Raw genomic sequence first — 21,800 nt, 5'->3', positions numbered from 1 at the left:
TGATTAGTTCAAAAGTAAATGAAAAATATTTATATGCAAGGTGTCGTTGGTTCAAATCTTGTTATGGATAAATTTTATTGATTTATAAATATATGAAAAGACGAAAACACCCTCATAATCATATATCTTACTTTGCAAATAAAATCTTGAATATATTGTTGAATGACTAAATTGTATGAGAAATAAAGGAAATTACCATTCAATAGAATCCACTAACAATTTAAAAACAAAACAAAACCAAATTAGTAATATTATCAAGTTGAGTTTCATATCTTTGAAGCACATCTAGAACTGGTATGATGAAGCTTATTATGAAATTGAACTTGATGCCGTTTTTTAGTACAAAGATGCAAAATATACCACAAAATTTTATTTTTCAAACTCAATTCAAAATTTCATTACATTTAAATTATTTTTCAAAACTCAAATTGTAAAAATAAATTATATTTAGAATGTTATATTTTCTTATAATGTAAAAGTTATGTTAAGGAACATAAGAGGTAAAATGCAGAAAACAAATGATTTTGCTTAATTTTTTTTCTATATTTCTTTTGAAGAAGGGATATTAGATATTTCGATATAGATAATAAAGAGAAATCTTAGAGGGTTTAAAATAATTATTTATTTACTGTTATTTAATTTTTAATTTTATAATATTCTAAAATTTTAAAACAATTTCAAATTTGGGTACAGTGATAATTTGAATTTCGGCTGTTTCTAAAAACGGTGAACACCCAATCAATAAACCTCAATTTGGATTTAAAAATGTAACTTATGAAGGAATTTATATGTACTTGAATAGATTGATTCACATTATTCACGTCTTACAAACATCATATGTAAGAACAACTATATTTTTTTATAGGATGCCGACTAGTATATTTAATTTCAAGTTGTAACGTGTATAATTAGGCATTCTTATGCCATACTTGCCCATTATTATGCTGCTGCTGCTGCTGTTGTTGTTACAATTGAGCACCAAGATGACTGCAAAACTTGTTAGTAATGTCCAGAATGAATAGATTAGTGAATTATTACAGATTTAAAGAAGAATCAAATTGTAAATCAGCTGATAGATACAACTGCTGAGAATCAAATACCCAAAATGCCAACTATAATGGCAGAAGCAAAGGAAAAGTGAAAAAAGATGGGATTCCTTACTTAATACCTCTGCCTTTGTACCCACAACATTCTTTCTTCTTTCACAAAATTCCAACCTACTTTTCTTTCATTTGCTTCATTCATGACATGCTTTTCCTTTCTGCCACAACATTCTTTCTTCTTCACTGGTTTTAATTTGTTTTGATCTCCAAGGTCTATCACCAAATTTCAAGCATCCCGTCAAAGGTAATTTTCTTTCATTTGCTTCATTCATGACTATGCAATGATTGTTTTTTATTATCTGCTAGCTTTGTAAGAGAGTCAAGGAAGTCAACTTCACTGCTTCATTTTCAGTTCTAATCTCTCAACACATTTCAGCCACTAAGTCAGGTAATAAGGCAATGATTTCCTCTACTGACTATCAATAGTTTTAGATTTTAAGACAGGATCATAGATAGAAATCTCAAATTGTTGAACATTTTAGCTCTTAATATTCCGTCATGAACTGTTGCACACTTGAATCTAGCATTTTATATACATTGAGAGGTTAACTCTGGTCTTTTTAAACACTTTTCCTCTCTTATCATTCCTTCTACCCTCTTATTCTTCTCTAATATATATATATGCTTCCCAATATGACCTTCTAAATATTTATTATTAAAATATTTATATTAATCAAAATGATTTAAGGTGAGACAAAACTAAGATCATAGTTTTTTTCCAATAAGATTTAGGAAAGTATCGTAAAACGACATAATATTTTTTAATTTCCATGTAAAATTTCTAGAAACATTAAGATTTAAAAAATAAAAATGCTTTTTTTAAAACATAATATTTATAAAAAATATAATTGGATTCATTCATATGTAAACGTAACATATTTCTAAAATTAAATAATATTTTAAAATATGAGGACTAAATGAGAAAGTTAAAAGGTGAAAGCCCTTTTAAAATAAATTAAAAACATTAAAGGGATTATGTTGCAAATAACCCTCCAAGTTTCCCGTATATAAAAGACATTTCCTTTTCTTTTAATTTGTGATGGAAAAGGATAATTACTTGGGTAAATTACACTCAAGGTTGTTAAATTATTAATAAATTTACGTTTTGATCATTTAACTTAAAAAAATATAAAATGATAATTAAATTATTTGAAGGCTTTCATTTAAGCTACTGATCTATTCAAAAGTTTTTATTTAAGTTATTGAACTATTATCTTTTTTTTTTCTAAAGTCTGACTAGCGAGGTTAAAGTGGCAATTCGATGAACGGTACGATAGATCAATACTCATCGATGAGTAAAGAATGTATATTAGATCAAGTCAATCTAATAGTTGATGTCGAAGAATGGAGAAGAAAACTGTTTGGATTTTGATTCGTATATACATGACATTTAAAGTTATTTTATATATAATAAAAAAAATCCCTAAACTATAGAAAAGTAGAGGTAGAAGAGTTTTTTATTGGTGTAAGCAGGCAAATAATGAAGGCCATATAACAATGATTTTAACAATCCGACGACTTAAAAGAAAATTTTCAAACAATTCATTAATAATATTTTGTAGCTTTTTAATATTAATTGACCAAAATGTCAAACCCGCATCTTCCAATTCATTTTTGCTCCACCAATATAAACAACTGTACAAAGAGTGTTAAAAATAAGAAAATTTGTTAGAAAAGCAGTGAAAGATTTTTTTAAAAAATTTATGGTGAAAAAGAGTTGGTGGAACCACTAATTCATCCTTGTTGGCTAAGCTTGTGAGATCAATTGGAGTTCTTGAAGTGAAATGCCTAAGTTTGTTAGCATTTTTCACGGGGCTTATCATCATAGATTGAGAGTTTAGGTCCACGAACAGAATCTATCGTCTTGAAACTTCAACTCTTCTTCTCGAATTGTTTTCGACGAACAACATGCCAAATTTAAAACAAATTTAAAAATATTTAACAGATTTTAATAATGTATTTTTAAAAAATAATTATGTAAAAATGTTGTTAAATAAATTTATAATTTATAACTAAAATATTTAATTTTTTTGGTCTGATCAGGATTAACAAACTATAATTTTATTCTTCATTATAGAAACAATTAAATTTCTTCCAAAAATAATTATAAAAATTAAAATTAGTGTTAAAATGTTGTTAGTTGTTTAGCAATAGATTTAAAATATTTTAAAACAAATACTAAAAATTAAAAATAATTTCAAACACAAATGTCAATAAAATAAAATATTTTACTCCTTAGCAATTTAAGGAAAAAAAACCAAAATACTCATAGTTTAGTAACTAATAATTAATAGTGTAGCTTTTTTGGTAAAATAAAAATTTGTCTTAATTTTGTATTAAAAAACTCAAAATTATTTATAAATAGAATATGTATATTATTCAACATAGGAATTTTTATCCAAATCATACAAAAATAATTAATTACGAAAATGATATGAAAATAAATTAATTATAAAAATAAGACATTTGCTACAGTATTCGGCTGGTGTCGCCTAGCATATTGGTAATACCAGACTAAAATGTGATAACTAAAAATAGTCAAAGACTTGATATGCAAATTTCTCATTTTGATTGGTTGTTGAAAATAAACTCTAAGAATGTTGTGTGGCTACATGGCGGCACAAAATCTTAAATAGGGTTAATTTCTTTGTAAACCCTCATTGTTTATTATTTTGTTTTTATTCCCCTTCAACACCAAAATTAAAAAGTTCTTTTACCCGTTAGTCCAGTTTAAATTATATCTGGCATAATGATAATAATTTTTTTTACTCATATATATATATATATATAATAATTTTTTTTCTAAAATTTTTATAATTATAATTTTATACGCTATCGTAAATTAAATTGATAATGAGAATAATTATAATGCCATCTGTAATGGCAGACAGCAAGAAAAAAAGCTAACAGAAAAAGTAATAAAAATAGGATATCTTACTAATAATTCTGCCTGACTTCATAATTTCCCTCGTTTTATCTTCACTTTCTTCTTATTTCTTCTTCACTGCTTTTAATTTGTTTCAAAGTCCAAGGTCTATCACAAATTTTGAAGCATCCAGTCAAGGTAATTTTCTTTCATTTGCTTAATTCATCACATGCTTTTCTTTGCTTTTGATTATCTGCTACTGTTATAGCAGCTAGCTTTGTAAGATTGTCAAGGAACTCAACTTCACTGCTTCCTTTTCACTTCTAATCTCTCAACACTTTTCAGCCACTGAGTCGGGTAATAAGATCTGAAGCTATGATTTCCTCTACTGATTATCAACAGTTTTAGATTTTAAGACAGGATCATAGATAGAAATCTCAAACTGTTGAACATTTTAGCTCTTAATATTCCGTAATGAACTGTTGCACACTTGAATCTAGCATTTTATATACATTGAGAGGTTAACTCTGGTGACCAGATTTTCATCATGTTTCTGTCTGCCACCTATCCATAGCTCCATTTTCATGCTTACACTTACATATAAAAAATTATTCAAAAATCCTATACACTAACATATATGATTGCGTTGCAGGGGCAGAGCAATGGAATACGTAGAGCCCGGTGTTGGCATTGCAAATTGTCTTGGACCTCCTCTTTGTAAATACTTGAAATATCACAGAAAGCTGAATGATTATGTGAGAAACTTCGGGAGGATCAGAGATGAATTGAATTGTAAAATGGCAGACATAGAGCTGCAATTGAAAGCAGAGCTTCTTTCTCCTGGAGGGAAGATACCAAAGCAAGGAGTTGAAAATTGGTTGAAAGGTGCGAAAGAGATGATTGCGGAAGCACAGGATGTAGAAATTAAAGTCAGAAACGGGAGATATCTCTGTCGTGCTTGGAACGGAAAGCTGGTTGATGAAAAGACTCGAGAAATGAAGGAATTTCGTGATAAAGCTCCTAATGCCTCTGAAGCTCTTGCCATGGATGGTCCAAGTGCTGGGTTGCCACTGCCAACATCAGAACTAGTTGGGGAGGAAGCTGCCAGAAAAGAGATTTGGGCATGTTTGATGCAAGAGGAGGTAAAAAAGATTGGGCTTTGGGGGATGGGCGGTGTGGGTAAAGCCACAATCATGAAGCACATCCACAATGATCTTTTGAAAGAACAAAGATTCGAAAGAGTAATCTGGGTTACCATATCAAAGGAGTTCAATGTAATGAAGGTACAAGATGATATTGCAAGTGCTTTGAAGTTGAAGGAAGATTTGGCCATAGAAGGAGACAAGCTCAGACGAGCTGCAATCTTGTCAGAAATGCTGAAGAAAGTAGGAAAGCACGTTCTAATCCTAGATGATGTGTGGGATGAAGTCTCTCTAGAAGAAGTTGGGATCCTTGAGCCGAGTGACAGCAATGGCTTCAAGTTGGTGTTGACAACCCGTTCGGAGCATGTCTGTAAGTATATGGGTTGCACGGTGATAAAAGTGAAGCCCCTTTCAGCACAACAGGCATTGACACTATTCTTGAGTAAAGTTGGGCCTAACATAGTGCAAAATAAAATTGTAATGCCAATTTTGAGGCTCGTTGTCGAAGAATGTGCGGGTCTGCCTCTTACAATTGTCGTCGTAGCTAGTACATTGAAAGGAGAAGAGGACCCTCTTATTTGGAAAAACGCACTCAAGGAATTGAAAGAGAGAATAGAAAAAGTGGAAGGAGTGGAAGCTAAAGTGATAGAGCGTTTGAAATTTAGCTTCGATCACTAAAGGATGAGAAAATGCAGCATTGTTTCTTATATTGCGCATTTTATCCTGAAGATTTTCAAATTTGGAAGGATGAGCTAATTGAGTGCTGGATTGAGGAGGGATTCATAGATGATATGGGTACAAGACAAGAAATGAAAGAAAAGGGCCATGTTATTTTGAAGAAGTTAGAAGAGAATTGCTTGTTGGAAAATATTACCAATATACGTAATCAATCTTGCATAAAGATGCATGATGCAGTGAGAGAGATGGCATTGTCGATCACAAGAATGAATCCTCGATATATGATAAAAGCAGGTTTGCAATTAGAAGAGTTACCAGAAAAGGCAATGGAGTCCGGATATTGAGAAAGTGTCACTTATGTATAACTCCATATCAGAAATTTCCATAGATGTGCTGCCTACAAAATGCCAACTGCTCACAACCTTGTTATTGCAGAACAACCCTATAAAGAAGATCTCAATTTCTTTCTTCACAAACATGCCTTGTCTTAGTGTTCTCAATTTGGCTTTTACAAAGATCGAGAGTTTACCAAATTCCATCTCTGAACTAAAGAACCTCACAACATTGTTGCTTCGTGGCTGTGAAGAAATAAGAGATCTGCCATGTCTTTCGATGCTTCAAGAATTGAAGAAGTTGGATCTCTCTAGGACTCAAATTGAGGAAGTCCCTGAAGGAATGGATATGCTGATAAAGCTAAGATATCTTGATCTTAGTGTGCGCACTCTGAAAGAGATACCCGCTGGACTTTTACCAAAACTCGTTCACCTTCAGCACTTGGGTTTTCATGAGAGCAATGAAAAAACAAGTCTAAAAGCAGAGGAGATGGAACCATTGAAGAAGTTGGAGTGCTTTACCGGACGTTTCGAAGACATCGGTGAATTGAATAAGTTCATCTCCTCAATGCAACAAAGTAAGAAAAATCTCATAAAGTATTATTTACAGGTGGGCTCATCTCTTATGGGTAGTACAACAGATAAAGTAGTAACAATTGGAGGAGTCCAGAATTGGGAAGGTGAGTTAATTATGCACCCAATTGAAATTCAAGAGTTGATTATTTTAAGGTGCGACTATTTGAGAAACTTAGTCGATGATAATTCTTCCTTCAAAAATGCGATTGACTTGAGGATTTGTAGTATTTGGGGGTGTAAAGGGATAGAGTGTGTTGTTCCCTTGTCCTCTTTTGCCTCTTCTTCCGCTCATCCATTTCAGAGCCTCGAGGTGTTGAATCTTCAATGGCTGCCAAAGTTGAGTGCCCTTATTATGAATGATGAAGGAATTGGTTCAGCAACAACATCAACATTGGTTCCGTCTGCCACCTTTTCCCATCTTAAGAAAATTTTTGTACAGGGATGCTCAAGTATGAAGACGTTGCTTCCACATTGGTTGCTTCCAAACCTCCAAAACCTGGAAGATATTTGGGTGGAAAAATGTGATGAGATAGTAGAAATATTGGGAGCAGCAACATCAGAAGTTGAAGAAAAAGGGAGTGATGCATTAATCCAATTCCATCTTCCCAAATTGAGAAAGTTGTCATTCCGGTAATTACCAAATTTGAAGAGCATATGCAGCAAAAGTGGAGTGATGGTTTGCGATTCTCTCGAATTTATCAAAGTTGCAGAAGACTGTGATAAACTGAAGAGAATTCCTCTATTTGTTCCCCTTGTTGGCAGTGGGCAGCCATTTGCATATGCTCCACCTTCTCTTACCATCAGGTCAAGGAAAGAATGGTGGGAATCGTTGGAGTGGGATGACCATCCAAACTTTAAAAATGTTCTTCGCTTCAACCCCCCGCCGAGGACAAGAGGTATGGACAATCTATGGTTTTTTTTTTTAATTTTATATATTCATATTTACAATTAAAACATTTAAGTTATAAACTTATTTTGATATTATTATGGTCGTAAATTTCAAAGTTTATATAAAAATATATTTATGCTTCCAATTTTAAAGTAAATAATATGGAATAGAAATTAACTATAGACCTCACCATATCTTGAGTCGATCAACTCAAATTTTATTTAAATATAGAACTTTATAGTATAATTATATTTTAGTTTATAAAGTAAGGTATGCAATCAATAAATTATTTTTATGCTATTAGTCATTACTATTATATCATATTTATATAAAATTGTCTATTTTATATATTTGAATTTGATGACCCAAATATTAAATTTATATATTTAGACATCAATACTAATGATTAGCCATCCAATAGTTAGTGACTAAGATGACATGGCAATGTTAAACACTTGTCAATAACTTGTGAAATTGTCATGTCATCTTATACATTACATAGCATTGTAAATGCACTTTTATTATTTTAAATTTAAAAAAAAAGATAAACTATAATTTTAACCATTAATTTTTCAAGAAGTTATATTTTAGTTATCAAAATTTGAAATTTAAAAAATTTCGGTTCGATTAATTTTTTTGAAAAAAATTCAGTTTTATTAGAGGTTAAAAATTTTGAAAGGTCGGTTAATTCGGTTAATGTTATTTCGAGTCGATTAACCTACTGAATATCCCTAGTTGTAAGACTAACGGTGGCACCTTTGAGCCCCTCCGTGAACCATTCAATGGCTCTTCATGGAGGTGAAACATATCTCCACAAATTGATAGTTGGGTCTCTCTGTTAACCATTCTACGACTTTCCACGAAGGTGAGACATATCTCTAAAAATTAACAGTCTACGACTTTCCACAAAGGTGAGACATAGGGGCGAGCATTCGATCGAATCGAATCAAAAATTTTCGAGTTAATCGAGTTTTCGAATCTCATTTTATCATCCTAACTTTATTTGAAGTTTTCTCGAATCGAGTCGAGTGAGATTGAATTCGAATCGAATCAAATCGAATATATTTGTTCGAGTTAAATTTTAAAAAATAATTTTGAGTCCTTATAACCATCGTCACCCATCATAATAAAATTTGTCCACCTTAATCAAATTTATTTATTAATTTTTTATATACTGGTTAGCTTCTTTGCTTGTTTAGTTATTTCAATTATCTTCAAATTCTTGTCATTATGTATTTTGGAATTAAAAATATACTAAATGTAAAAATATAATTTTTAATAAAAGTTATTTTAAAAATAAAATGTGAAATTGATACCAATATAAAATTTTAACACGAATATTTTATGGCATAATTAATAATTCAATTTTAATATAAATATTCAATATGACTAAACAATTCAATAATATAAATAATATAAAATGTGAAATTTAATTTAATACTATAAATAGTAGATATAAATAAAATTATTACTATTTATGTTTAGTGATTTTTTGGATAATTTTGATTTTTTATTTGAGAGTAAAGGTGAGAAGTAAAAGTTTGGGGAAAATAAAAATTTTTGGGGAATAAAAGTTTGAAGGAAAATAAATAAGGAGAGTAAAATTTTGGAGGAAAAATATTAAAAAAAATTAGAGGGGAAGGGTTTGGGGTAGATGGGAAGGGAATAAAAGTTTTAGGGGAAAAGTGGGAGGAAGTAAAAATTTTGGGGAAAAATAAAAAATTTTGAGGGTTTTTTAGAGTAAAATTTTAAGAAAAAATAAATGGGAGAATAAAATTTTGGTGGGAAATAAATTTTAGGTAGATTGGGGGTTGGGAAGGGAGGGAAGTAAAAGTTTTGGGGGGAAAGTGGGAAGGAGTAAAAATTTTGAGGGAAAAGTAAAAAGGCTTGGGAGTTTAGGGTAAAAATGTAAAATATTATAGTTTGATATTCGAGTTATTCGAATTATTCGAATTCGAAAACTCAACTCGATTCAAATTCGAAATTTGAAAAAAAAAATTCGAGTTAACTCAATTAACTCAAATAACTAGATTCGTTTAACTCGAAATTCAAAATTTTTTTCGATTTTTTCGAGTCGAATCAAGTTTTGCTCACCTCTAATGAGACATATCTCCAAAAATTAACAGTGAAGAGCCCTTCATGAACTGTCCAGCGGCTCTCCATAGAGGTGAGGCATAACACCAAAAATCGATAATCAAGCCCCCCATAAACCGTTTAGTCAGGGCCCCTTCGTGAACCATTTAGTAGCTCTCTGCAAAAGTGAGACGTATATATCTCCAAAAATATAACTCTAGATCCTTCAATCAACAACTATACAACTCGTGATAATATGCATTATATATTCCTCGATTGTTGGGCCAATAGACACACTACTCGCTAAATCACAAAGTGAAATTTATACAAGTCAACCACGAATAAAAACACTATCGACAACACATTGTTAAAAAAGATAAAAAGCATGAATTTCAATAATCTCATAAGTCATTGTATATTCTCAAGTCAATGACTGCCATCCATCAAACTACAAAGTGAAGTTCATATAAGCCAGACGAAAGCACTACCCATCAATATACCAATAAAAAAAAAATTAAGTAATCCTGAACTGCATAAAGCAAACATGAGACAAATTAATGTTAGCTTGTGGTCCTTCAACTTTTTCCACTTCCATCTTACTCTGATTTCAACATTTCATTACCACTCTTCATTATTTATATCTCCTTCTCCTGCAATGGAAGCTGCAGGTTTCAGAGCTGCCATAAATAAGGATTTCATAGCTCAAGAACTTGACAATACAGAGAAGATGACCAAGAAGAAGAAGGGGTTGCTATGGGAAGATAGGGTTCAGTGATGGCTTGTCACAGCCTTCTTCCCAAGTCGAAAAATCCAAGCTCAGTTTATCAGGATGCATTTGCCCGCAATCGAAAGGGAGTCATTGCAGTCATAATCAGCTTATGCTACCAATCTTAAGAACCAAAACATCAACTTACTATACTATGATGAAGGATTTTATAACGATGTCAGGTATCGGAATTAAAATTCAATTATCCAAGGGAATCTAAGGGATAACATCTGAAGGAAATTCAGATTGTTCAAGAACAAATTTGAAATTTCATGGCAGATTAGGTATCCAATCAGCTGAACCGCTAAAGCGATTGAAAGCTTGGTAGAATATTATGTTCCAATTCTACAAATTCAACTTTAGTTTCTTTCATTACAGTTTGCCTATGTATAGAAAGCTTAGGACACCACACAAAATATGCATAACATTCTATCCAACATAAGAAAGGTACAAAAAAGAGTTCGTTATCATACGGAAACAGGTGAAGTTGCCACACTTACAGATCACTAAAATTTTACAACAATGATGGAAATGTCATCCTTGCTGTTTCTCTTAACAGCTTCCTCAGTTAGGTGCTTTGCAGCAGATCGAGCATCCTTAATGCCTTTGATAGCGTCGACAGCTTCTTGGTTTGACATTACCTGGAATTTAAGGAACAGACCATTAAATCTCAGGTTCAACACGCAAGTTCAATAAAAGAAAAATGTGATTAGATAGGGCTTACCTTCCATAAACCATCACTAGCCAATATTATGAGGTCGGTATCATCATCGATTGTTTCAATGCTCACATCTGGCTCCGAAGTAAGATGTTTCTTTAAACTCTTGTCACCAAATGCTCTCGCCACCGCAAGCTGGCCGTCAACACGCGCGACATCCCCTGAAACAAAAACAATATCAGGAAAAGCTGGTGTAACCTTGAGCGTCATCCCCAAAAGATCAGGCACCCATTACCTGGAAAGTTCGAAACAAAACCGCCTCTATTTTCAATGCTCTCCCTTTCAGAAGCGGGCTCATGATCAACTGAAAGCTGCTTAGCCACGCCGTTCTTAGAAATCACAGCCCGGGAATCGCCAACATTTGCTATTACCAGCTTCTGGCAGTTGATCAATATTGCTGTCACAGCCGTTGAACCCCCTTTGCCCAAATCAATGGCTTGTTCCAATATATTTGTATCCGTTAAACGATACGCTTTCCTAATCGCATTCTCTGGTTCCGTCCAAAAGTCGGGCTGCTCGCATAAAAAGAAACAGAGGCGCTTAGTTAAAACTACAAGCAAAACACAGTCAATGCATAGGAAAAAGATACCGTAAGATCCAGCTTATTATAGATTACCTCATTCAAGATATTGTTAAACAAGTTCGCCTTCAAATAATCGGGAATAACATGGCTCAAATGGCCATCGAATATGGCAAATAAACCGAGCTCACTGCCATTGACTTGCTTAAACTCCGCGAAAACGTAGTCTTCCATTGGATGATTCGCTTTCCCCTTCACTAAATGATAACCATGTGTTATATTCTTCGACATCTTACTCTTCCCTTTTCCAGATTCAGCATTATTAGAAGGGTTTAAGCCTACTTTTTCTTGAACTTTCTCCTGCAGTGAATCAATATAAACAGCTCAATAAGCAGTAAATTTACACAACGTTTCCTAGAAATCGCCATTGATGAAGAAAAACAGGCCATCACCCGTAAAGCATTATGGTGGAAATGGGTCAATTCTTTTCCAAAATGCAGCTAATTGATTCAAAACTTTTTAACAATTTCATTTTCTTGGGAAATTATTGAGGTCAAATCATCCAAAAACATCCAATTCTTCCCACAAACTAATTCTTGGAAACAATTTACTCCAATTTCCAAATTTCCAAGAAAAAACAATCATAATCAAACCCCATATATAATAAATCCAAAATCAATCACTTCAAGATGCCGCAAATGGGTTCTTTCAAAGAAAAATCATAACCCATTTCTTCAATACATACATATATTCATATTCACACAACAGATCATGGAACGTCGAACTATAAACAAAAAGGTATTTAAAGAAAGCCCAGAAAAGAGAGGGGATACCTTCATCTTGTGGAGGATTTCTTTGCCAGTCATGGCTTCCTTAGAAGGAAAGACCTTGTGTATGTATGTATATAATATGGTTATATATGTTGTTTGTTGTTGAAAGAAGACACAGTGGCCAAGAGAAGGCCAAAAATAGGAAGGAAAAAAAAAGAAAGAAAGTGAGATTGTAAGTGAGAAACAAGAGGGGGAGACAAAGAAAGTAAGTGTAAGATTGAAGAAGGGTCATCCGATCATACGCCGCGTTCTTTGCTTTAACTACATGACGCGTTCTTCACATTTCCCTATGACCCATCTTTTTTTTCTTCTTTTTTGCTTTCCTTTTTCTTTCTTTTTACTTTATAAAAATATAAAATGGTTTATTTCTACTTTTAGCCCCTAAACTTGTCATTTTCTCTCACATTAATATTTATTTTTACCCACATTGATACTTCAACTTTCCTTCTCTCTAACCCAACTCCCCATGTTCGTAACACCGTTTCTTTTTAGATCATGTGGTGCTCATAGCTAATCAAAACGTCACACCTATAGTTTTTTTTTTTTAATGTTTAACTAGAGATTCTATTTCACGCATATGCAGAGGCATAGTTAGAGGCTAACAAAGGTCCCAGGTCTTAGGTCTCTAAAATAAAAAAATTTTCATTTAGGTCTTTTAAAATTTTTAAAATTTAAATTAATAAAGGTAAAATTATATTTTGGCCTTCTTAAAAATGATAAAAATTTAATTTAATCCATTAAAAATTATAAAGATATAGGTTATTCAAATAGTAAAAATTAAAATTTAATTTCAACCCTAAAAGAAATTTCTACCTTCGACCTCTACAGTATATGTGGAAATCATGGATTTAGAATTCAAATATGTATTTAAAAATAACATATAATAAATAATAAAGCATAATGTTTAGAACTAATAATTTAGCTTGTGAGTAAAATAAAATTGAAATATGTATATAAATCATATTAGTAGTATTAAATGTACTATAATTATTTAGCATGGGTTGTTTATTTAATATTAAAATCTATCCATTTTTAAAAATTAAACTTGAGCTAACTTGTGAGTGCCATTAATTATACTAAAATCTTATTACACACGTGTGTGAAAACTACAAATATAAAACACAAATGTATATAGAAAAATAATATACAATAAATAACGAAACGTATGACTTGAAACTAATTAATAATAAATTACAAATGAAATATATACGATATTAAAATTAAAACAATAGATTTAATTGTTTATCATTGTATTGTTATCAATCTTGTGTTGATGTCGAGTTAACACAAACTCAATCAAATACATTATTAATATTAGTTAATATATATTGATGGAAGTAATAAAGTGTGAATAATTATAATTATAATTATAATTAAAATGTAAAACATATTAAAATAAAGATTTATTTGAGTGGTAAATTAAAAGTTTTACTTATGTAATTAGTTTTGGTTCGAATCTCACCATATGTATTTTTTTCTTTTTTAAATGAAAAGACTAAAGCCGCCTCAAATAATATAATTTAGTTGAATTATGGAAGTACATTTCGTAATTTAACAATTGAGTTGATTACGCCCTCAATCAACTCAATAAAACACTTAAATAATAGTAAATATAGATATAGATACACAAATTTGGTGAGAAAAAATATAATATTAAAAGTTATTTATAAATACCTGGTTAACTCGTGACACCAATTCCGTTAGTGGTTTTATTAATAGTAAGGAGAAGTGATTGTATGAAACTGCGATTCCACGTCACCTTTATCCCTTTCTAGCAGGAGAATGACAAATCAAAATTTTCCTCCTGATTCTTTATTTTTTTTCTCCTAAAAAATTTCAAATTCATCTAAAAATACTAAAAGTCAATGAGGAAAAATCTAATTTGTCATTCTCTTATTGGAAAGGGATAGGGATGACGTAGAATCACAGTTTCATACAATCCTTTCTCTAATAGAGAAAACATTTTATGTTAAAAGTTAATATTAACAAAAAGTTTAGTGCGTCGTAAAGAATTTATTTATAAATCTATTAAACATAGGTTTAATCTCTTGTCATATAAATTTTAGTTCTTTTATTTTAAAACTATATAAAAGTATAAAAAGACAAAGAAAGGCCATCAAAATAATAATAGTAGTCATTTAATAAAAAGTATATTGGTCATTTCCTAGCTGAATTAATATATGGTTAACCCGTGACACCAACTCGTCAAGAGTTTTATTAATAGTATAAACGAGTTAGTATTTGGTTAATTCGTGACATCAATTCAATCAAATGTTTTATTAATAGTTTGGATTTTTATTTTTAAAATTGAAATAATTTCTTTTATTTTTGGAAACAATACTTATTGGGTAAATTACACAATTAATCACACAACTATTAACGTATTTCTATTTTGGTCGCCAAATTACAAAAAAAAATCCAATTTCATCAGTAACGTTTTCGATCGATTCTGTTTTGAAAACCTTCCCTTAAATCGATAACAAAAATAATGTTGTAGTCTTTTTTTTAATTGATATAGTACCACATTTAATTCTCTAACACTTTTATATTTTATTAATTTAATCCAAATTCTAAATAATTTAGCAAAATAAACCCTTCACGTTTATAAATTTTATCGATTTCATCCTCTCTGTTGAAGATAATAATGAATGAGTTGAGTGGTGAGTTATTTCTACCACCAATGGTTGTCAAATCAGAAAAAAGGAAGAGTCGAAATCGCAATAAAAAAGAAAAAGAAAATATCCACAAAACGGTGACATTCAACCAACCATTTTTTATCATCATTTCTTCCCATGTTCATGACAACCAAATTATTTGTCTTCATTTATAGAATAAAAAATTAAAGATTAAATTATATTCTAAGTCCTTATATATTTTGCACATTTAAAATTTAATCTCTTATTTTTATTTTTAAGGATTTATCCTTTTATTTCACAATTTTAAAAATTCATGTTTAGTTGTTACCACCTTTAAGCTTTTTATCAAACCCATTGTGATAAAATAATTTTCTTGTTAGAATTGTGTTCTTAAGAAAATTGACACCAACATTTTGATTAAAACAGTTAATATTATTAACTATTTAGAGTTATTAATGGCATTATAAAAGTAAATGGACCAAACTATGCCAAGAATTAAAGTATATAGATTAAATCTTAAGTTTCAAAATAGTTTAGGGCCAAAATTAAAATTTGACTATCATCTTAAAAAAACCCAAACTTAAAATAAATAATAAGACACGCGTCAGTATGAAGAGTTTAAGACTTTTAGAGCATTCAAATTAAATATAACCATGTAATATGTTACTTGAAAAGTTGAACCATATTAATAGCATTATAAAAAGGGTAAATTACACCCGATGTCACTCTAAGATAGAGTTTGTCCTATTTTGGTCACTCTAATTTTTTTCTCAATTTAGTCACTATAAATTGCTTAAACTAATAACACATTAGCCAAATGAATGGTGACACGTGATTTTTTTTTTTTACTTTTGATTAAAGTTTAGGGACCTCACTATAATTATTCCAAAATATTTTTTCATTCTAAAACGTGATAACTTCCTTGTTCCAAACCCCCAAGAGATGAAATTTTCTGCAATTGAAACTATGATTTGAACCTTCCCTTCTTGGCAGGGGGAAGTCAAAAAATATTTTTAGAGTTCGAAATAAAATTGTAATTTTTAATAGCCTATATCTTTATAATTTTTAGAGGATTAAATTTTTATCATTTTAAGGGGTCAAAGTATAATTTTACCTTTACTAATTTAAATTTTTAAAATTTCTAAAGGATATCCCGATATGCCACAGCTTCTTCAATTATAAAGCCGCCATTGATTACAATGGTGTTGTGTCATTTATATCGGCTATAGTTTAGGGGCCAAAATTGAAATTTGACCATCATCTTATAACATTAGAAAAATAACTCAAACCTAAAAGAAATAAAAAAGACACGTGTCAGTGTTCAAGGGTTTAAGACTCTTAGAACATTCAAATTAAATATAACCATATACTATTTTAATTAAAAAGTTGAATGATATTAATATTATAAAAATGGTACATTACACCCACCCAATGCCACTCTAAAATAAGGCTTGTCGTATTTTCGTCACTCTAATTTTTTTCTTAATTTAATCACTCCAAATAAAATAATTGTTTACATTAATAACACGTTAACCAATTAAATAACGACACATAATATTTTTTTTTTTTTACTTTTGACTAAAACTTAAGTACGTCTCTATAATTATTAAACACTTTTTCATTCCAGAAGGTGATAACTTCCTAGTTCCAAACCTGTAGAGTTTGAAACTTTCTGCAACTGAAACTATGATTCGGACCTTCCTTTCTTCGTAGGGGCGAAAACAAAAAAAAGTATGGTTGACGTATTAGCTTTTGAGTATTTTCATTTTTAGTATATTTTTTTATCAAATTTAGTTGATATAAGTTTATTTTTATCGTTTTTAAGTGAAAAATCTAGATTCATTGTAGCAAAGGAACATTAAAAAGTTGATACAATGTTAGTAAATAAGAATTATTATTGTATTAAGATCATTTTTCATGATTTTTAGGTACCTTACAACCGGTAAATTATTATTTTATTAAGCTCATCTTTTTTTGATCAAAACCTAAGTGACTATCGTCGATAACAATAACCAATTAGATAGGACATACTACGATAAACTAGATTTTCAAACCAAGCTTCATTGGAACATGAATAATGAATGAAGCAGAAGTTGATCAAATTGCACATTCTATATATATATGGTGCAAATTGGATGACTTTCAAACACATAATGGGCTAAACAATATACAAGACTTCAAAATCCAATTCAACTTTTACCACATTGTTTCATCACCTAATTTGTTTGGAGTGGAGCATATCGTTTTATCATCACCTGGACTCGTATCCAACCTAATGGAATTGAATAACCACCGTGGCAACATCCAAGTTTCGACCTCTACCACGTGACAAAACAAACTCACAATTTTTGTTAAAATATCTATTTATATGTAAGATGATAGGCACAAAATCAAGCTTATTAACGTGATGGACTCAAATTTTTTTAAGACCCAATAATGAGATCGAAGGCCAAGCAAATCCGAGCAAGATTGAACGTGACCATCCAAAACTTCATTACGAAGGCCCTAGATGCGCACACGATCGAAAAAAGAAAACCAATATTCGCTTTCTTGTTTTCAAGAAAATCAAGAAACCAAATCTTGGTCCAATTTTGATGTTTCGAAAAATTTCAAGAATCAAGATTTCAAATCTTGGAAATCTTGGTCCAAGAAACCAGATCTTATAGCCAACGCGCACTAGATTTCATGTACGAGCTTGAACGAGCCAATTTCGAGATAATACGGATCACAGGACTAAGTTCTTGTAAAAATGGCCCATTAAGATGTCTACAAGCCCATCTTGAAGTTTGAAAAGTAATTTAATTAAATATCGAGCCGAATGATTAAAGTGGCCCAAATTGTAAAATATTTAAACTTTAGGTCCAATTTTATTTTAATAGGTGGATCATCATGTAAGAATTCAACCCAATGAGCCCATTTAATTTTTTTGGATGAATTCCCATTAGAAGTCCACACTTAGAATTATTAGTTTTTTTATTTGATAGTTGTCATGTTAGTTAGTCCATTAGGGTTAAGAAAATTTATTTTGGGATCTATAAGTAACATAGCTGTCCACCTTTATACACACAATTTATTTTTGTTTTTTTGAGTTAATAATAATTTTGTTTGAGTTTTTTCTTCAAGAATTGTTCTTGAGTTTCTTTTAGAAGCTATTCTAACAATCTTTTAGGTTGCGGGAATCATTTTCAAACTTTTTATTGCCAAAATCTCTTTCTTAGAGGGAGAATTAGAGTCATTAAAAGGAGTTGTGGACTCTTAATGTTTCCAAGGCTTCTTAGGACGTCATCTTATTTTTTCTATCATTAATTTATCTATTTCTTGCTTATTTAAGTTAATTCTTATTGTTTTGGCTTGTTGATTTTATTGATTTTCGTTCTAGGTTAAAGTTGCTTCAAAAAAGACGTTCTCCTATCTTGTTCCATCAAGAAACATCAAAATTAGGAGTTTTAGTCTTTTTATGTTGTTTCAAACATTCTTGCACAAAATAGTTTGTTTTTGTTTTTAAGATCACTTTTAACAAATCTGTTTGTGTTTTGTTTTTCCAGATCTGCTTGGGGTATTTTCTTGAGGTTCAAGCACAGTTTTTTTTCCATTCAAGAAACCCTAATTTGTTCTCTATTGGACTCTTTACCAATCAGTTCATCTTTCTTTTGTTTTGATTTCGTTTGAGTCCCCTTTGTGACAACTAATTTATTTTCGTTGTTTCTCATTTCAATTTACGTTCGTCTAGAGATCTAGGTTAAACCTGTAACTTAAACAAGTTACGATTCTGTTCCTCAGAGGTACCATATCATTCAGTATCATAAGATTTAGTTAAAATTATTTAATTTAAATTTATTCAATATATGTAGGCAATCTACTCAAGTGCCAAAATTAAAGCATAATGTTTCCTTTCAATAATTGTACCTATGAATCAAAGAAAGGTTGCTTTAATTTATTAATCAAAATAAAAACATAAACATTCTTTATATTCTTAAAATAAAAAGCGCAAACCTTTTTGCTGGAAAGCTTAAACATGACCAATTACGCTTCCCTAAACACCCCTTCGCAACCCAAAATTTAGACTTCTTCTGCTGCTGCCTCCGCCGCCATTTCTGCTTTCATTTTCAACCTCACCTCTCTTTGCTTACTTTCAAGATATGAGTATGCTTCCTTCTTTTATTCTTCGTTCACTTGTTAATGGTGGAAGCCATCTTTCTAATTTCCACTCTTTTTCTTCTTCTTCTAACACCATTGCTACCCACATCGAAGCCTTAAGTAACAAACCCATGTCCATGCCTGGTAGAGGGAAGGGAAAAAAAGATTATCGCTTCGATAGTGTTGATCATGCTTTGATTTTGTTCAATAAGATGATTGTCAAGTATCGAAAGCCTTCAATTGTGGAATTCACTAAATTATTAGGAGCCATTCTTAGAATGAAACATTATGCCATTGTTGTTTCTATGTGTAGCCAGATGGAATTATTAGGCGTCTCCCATGATGTTTATTCTATGAGCATCTTGATTAATTGCTTTTGTCAATTAGGTCGAATTGATTTTGGGTTTTCTGTTTTGGGGAAAATGCTGAAGTTAGGTGTTGAGCCTGATGTTGTAATTTTTTCAACTTTGATTAATGGGCTTTGTAATCAAAGTAAGATTTCTGAGGCCGTTTTTATGTTCGATGAAATGACTGAAAAAGGGTATCAACCTAATTTGATTGTTTACAATACAGTACTTAAGGGGTTGTGTAAGACCGGCAATACTGATAGAGCTGTTAGGTTTCTAAGGTTGATGGAAAGCAGAGGTTTTGAACCTAATATTGTAGCATATAATACCATCCTTGACTGTCTTTGTAAGAACAGGTTGTTGAAGGAGGCTCTCGATCTCTTCTCCGAAGTGAAGGTTAAAGGCATTAGACCAAATATCATTACTTACACTTGCTTAATTCATGGTATGTGTAATTTGGGCCAGCAGGAGGAGGCAACAAGGCTTTTGAATGAAATGGTTGATAACAATATTTCAATTAATATTGACACTTATAATATATTGATTGCTGCACTTTGCAAGGAAGGAACAATTTCTAAAGCTGTAGAGACCGTTGACATGATGATAATGCAAGGCATTGAGCCTGATGTTGTCACGTATAATACATTGGTTGATGCTCATTGCAAGGAAGGGATGGTCTCTGAAGCTGAGGATATCATTGACGCAATGATAAAGAGAGGCATTGAGCCTGATATTGTCACGTATAATACATTGGTTGATGCGCATTGCAAGGAAGGGATGGTCTCTGAAGCTGAGGATATTGTTGACGCAATGATGAAGCGAGGCATTGAACCTAATGTTGTTACCTATAGTGCATTAATCAACGGCCATTGCTTGCAGAATGAAATGCATAAAGCTAGAAGAGTTTTCAACTTGATGATTGAGAAGGGTTGTGCACCTGATATAGTTACTTACAGCACCATGATCAATGGATATTGCAAAGGTAAAAGGTTAGACAAAGCAATGGAACTCTTTCATGAAATATCTCTAAAGGGACCAATCCCGGATACTGTCACATGTAGCACTCTTATGCAAAGTATGTTTCAGTTAGGGAAAGTTTCAACTGCATGTGAACTTTTTAGAAAGATGCTTGCTTCTGGACAAGTTCCAGATAGAGTGACCTGTTTGATTTTGCTGGATGGTTTATGCAAAACTGGTCATATCGAAGAGGCATTGAAACTTTTTCAAGCAATGCGAAACAGTGGGTTGGAACTTGATACTGTCCCATATACTATCCTAATTGATGGGTTGTGCAAAGCTGGGCGTATCGAATTTGCCAAGGAATTATTTTGTCTACTCTCAGACAATGGTTTAAAACCGGATGTTTACACATATTGTATAATGATTAATGGACTGTGTAAAGAGGGATTGCCAGATGAAGCATACAGGTTGTTTGGGAGCATGGGAGATAATGACTGTTTGCCTAATAGCTGCTGTTATAATGTAATGATTCGGGGGTTCCTTCATAACAGCTATACTTCAAAGGCAACTCAACTTCTTATGGAAATGTTTGGTAAGGGCTTTTCTGCAGATATAATCACTGCCACCTTGTTTATGGATCTTATCATACACTCTAATAAATCAATCTTGCTATGAAATATTTCACAAATTGTGTAAAGATCATCACTTGCAATGTGAATCAGTTGTACATAACCATTGCACAGTGATAAAAGATTGTGGAAACTAGGATGAGGTGTAGTGTCTATTTTCAATGTTGTTGATTTTGTTCTGACTTGTGTAGCTTGTTGATCTTGATCTTAGCAACTTCTTGATCTTTTTGGTGGTGATGTTAAGAAATTAGGGGAAAACCGACATCAGTTGCAATGACAATAGCATCAGTTTAACTTTAGGCTGCTCAGAACTTTTAACTCCTTAAAAGTGTAAAATTTAATCAAATTTAGGGTTTATTTGATTAAGTGAAAACAAATTTCGGAAAATAATTAGAAAAATACTATGATTTTCTGAAAAATGTAATATTTTATTATGTTTAAATGGTTATAGGTAAAACATTTTACATTATTTTCCTGAATTCATTTTTCAGAAATACATAAATATTTTCATGACGAAAATATATATCTTTTCATTATTTAATTACGAAAACTATTGTAAGATAAAATATTCATTTTTAGTCAAACTCAGTTAAGTTAA

At 31.3% G+C, this 21,800-nt stretch overlaps 4 protein-coding genes across 9 annotated transcripts; 3 read left to right on the top strand and 1 right to left on the bottom strand.

The window, feature by feature from the left end:
* The first annotated feature begins 1,227 nt into the window (after nucleotides 1-1,227).
* On the top strand, nucleotides 1,228-7,766 carry LOC128040972 (probable disease resistance protein At1g61300). Of its 6 annotated transcripts, none has more exons than XM_052630129.1 (4): nucleotides 1,234-1,347; nucleotides 1,410-1,491; nucleotides 4,241-4,326; nucleotides 4,622-7,766. In XM_052630129.1, the coding sequence occupies exon 4, from the start codon at nucleotides 4,632-4,634 to the stop codon at nucleotides 5,787-5,789; it is 1,158 nt and encodes a 385-aa protein (XP_052486089.1). In that variant the 5' UTR covers nucleotides 1,234-1,347; nucleotides 1,410-1,491; nucleotides 4,241-4,326; nucleotides 4,622-4,631; the 3' UTR covers nucleotides 5,790-7,766. The 6 variants fall into 6 exon arrangements, with proteins under 6 accessions (XP_052486090.1, XP_052486089.1, XP_052486087.1 ...); XM_052630127.1 differs by lacking the exon at nucleotides 1,234-1,347 and adding an exon at nucleotides 4,130-4,167 and having other exon boundaries at nucleotides 1,476-1,491; XM_052630130.1 differs by lacking the exon at nucleotides 1,410-1,491 and having other exon boundaries at nucleotides 1,228-1,347.
* LOC105767171 (probable disease resistance protein At4g27220) lies at nucleotides 6,267-7,331 on the top strand. Its single transcript, XM_012586682.2, has one exon. The coding sequence runs from the start codon at nucleotides 6,267-6,269 to the stop codon at nucleotides 7,329-7,331; it is 1,065 nt and encodes a 354-aa protein (XP_012442136.2).
* A 2,905-nt stretch (nucleotides 7,767-10,671) lies between the features above and the next one.
* LOC105766430 (probable protein phosphatase 2C 39) lies at nucleotides 10,672-12,806 on the bottom strand. Its single transcript, XM_012585898.2, has 5 exons — nucleotides 12,497-12,806; nucleotides 11,760-12,023; nucleotides 11,379-11,655; nucleotides 11,150-11,304; nucleotides 10,672-11,066 (listed from the first exon to the last, which is right to left on the bottom strand). The coding sequence occupies exons 1-5, from the start codon at nucleotides 12,527-12,529 to the stop codon at nucleotides 10,932-10,934; spliced, it is 864 nt and encodes a 287-aa protein (XP_012441352.1). The 5' UTR covers nucleotides 12,530-12,806; the 3' UTR covers nucleotides 10,672-10,931.
* A 6,321-nt stretch (nucleotides 12,807-19,127) lies between these two features.
* On the top strand, nucleotides 19,128-21,412 carry LOC105766417 (pentatricopeptide repeat-containing protein At1g63330). Its single transcript, XM_012585878.2, has one exon. The coding sequence runs from the start codon at nucleotides 19,269-19,271 to the stop codon at nucleotides 21,246-21,248; it is 1,980 nt and encodes a 659-aa protein (XP_012441332.1). The 5' UTR covers nucleotides 19,128-19,268; the 3' UTR covers nucleotides 21,249-21,412.
* Nucleotides 21,413-21,800: the final 388 nt, after the last annotated feature.

The sequence above is a fragment of the Gossypium raimondii genome, chromosome 5, assembly GCF_025698545.1.
Source record: "Gossypium raimondii isolate GPD5lz chromosome 5, ASM2569854v1, whole genome shotgun sequence".
NCBI lineage: Eukaryota > Viridiplantae > Streptophyta > Magnoliopsida > Malvales > Malvaceae > Gossypium > Gossypium raimondii.
The sequence above is the reverse complement of the archived record's forward strand: the minus strand, read 5'-3'. Positions and strand labels throughout refer to the sequence as shown.

What these genes read in the sequence shown, in the direction of transcription:
- LOC128040972 (XM_052630130.1), top strand. Translation starts at nt 4,632, where the DNA reads ATGGAATACGTAGAGCCCGGTGTTGGCATTGCAAATTGTCTTGGACCT.
- LOC105767171 (XM_012586682.2), top strand. Translation starts at nt 6,267, where the DNA reads ATGCCTTGTCTTAGTGTTCTCAATTTGGCTTTTACAAAGATCGAGAGT.
- LOC105766430 (XM_012585898.2), bottom strand. Translation starts at nt 12,529, where the DNA reads ATGACTGGCAAAGAAATCCTCCACAAGATGAAG. An exon ending in AAATCCTCCACAAGATGAAG is followed by an intron (nt 12,024 to 12,496) that starts GTATCCCCTCTC and finishes GATTCACTGCAG; the next exon opens with GAGAAAGTTCAAGAAAAAGT. An exon ending in CTAGTGATGGTTTATGGAAG is followed by an intron (nt 11,067 to 11,149) that starts GTAAGCCCTATC and finishes CTTAAATTCCAG; the next exon opens with GTAATGTCAAACCAAGAAGC.
- LOC105766417 (XM_012585878.2), top strand. Translation starts at nt 19,269, where the DNA reads ATGAGTATGCTTCCTTCTTTTATTCTTCGTTCACTTGTTAATGGTGGA.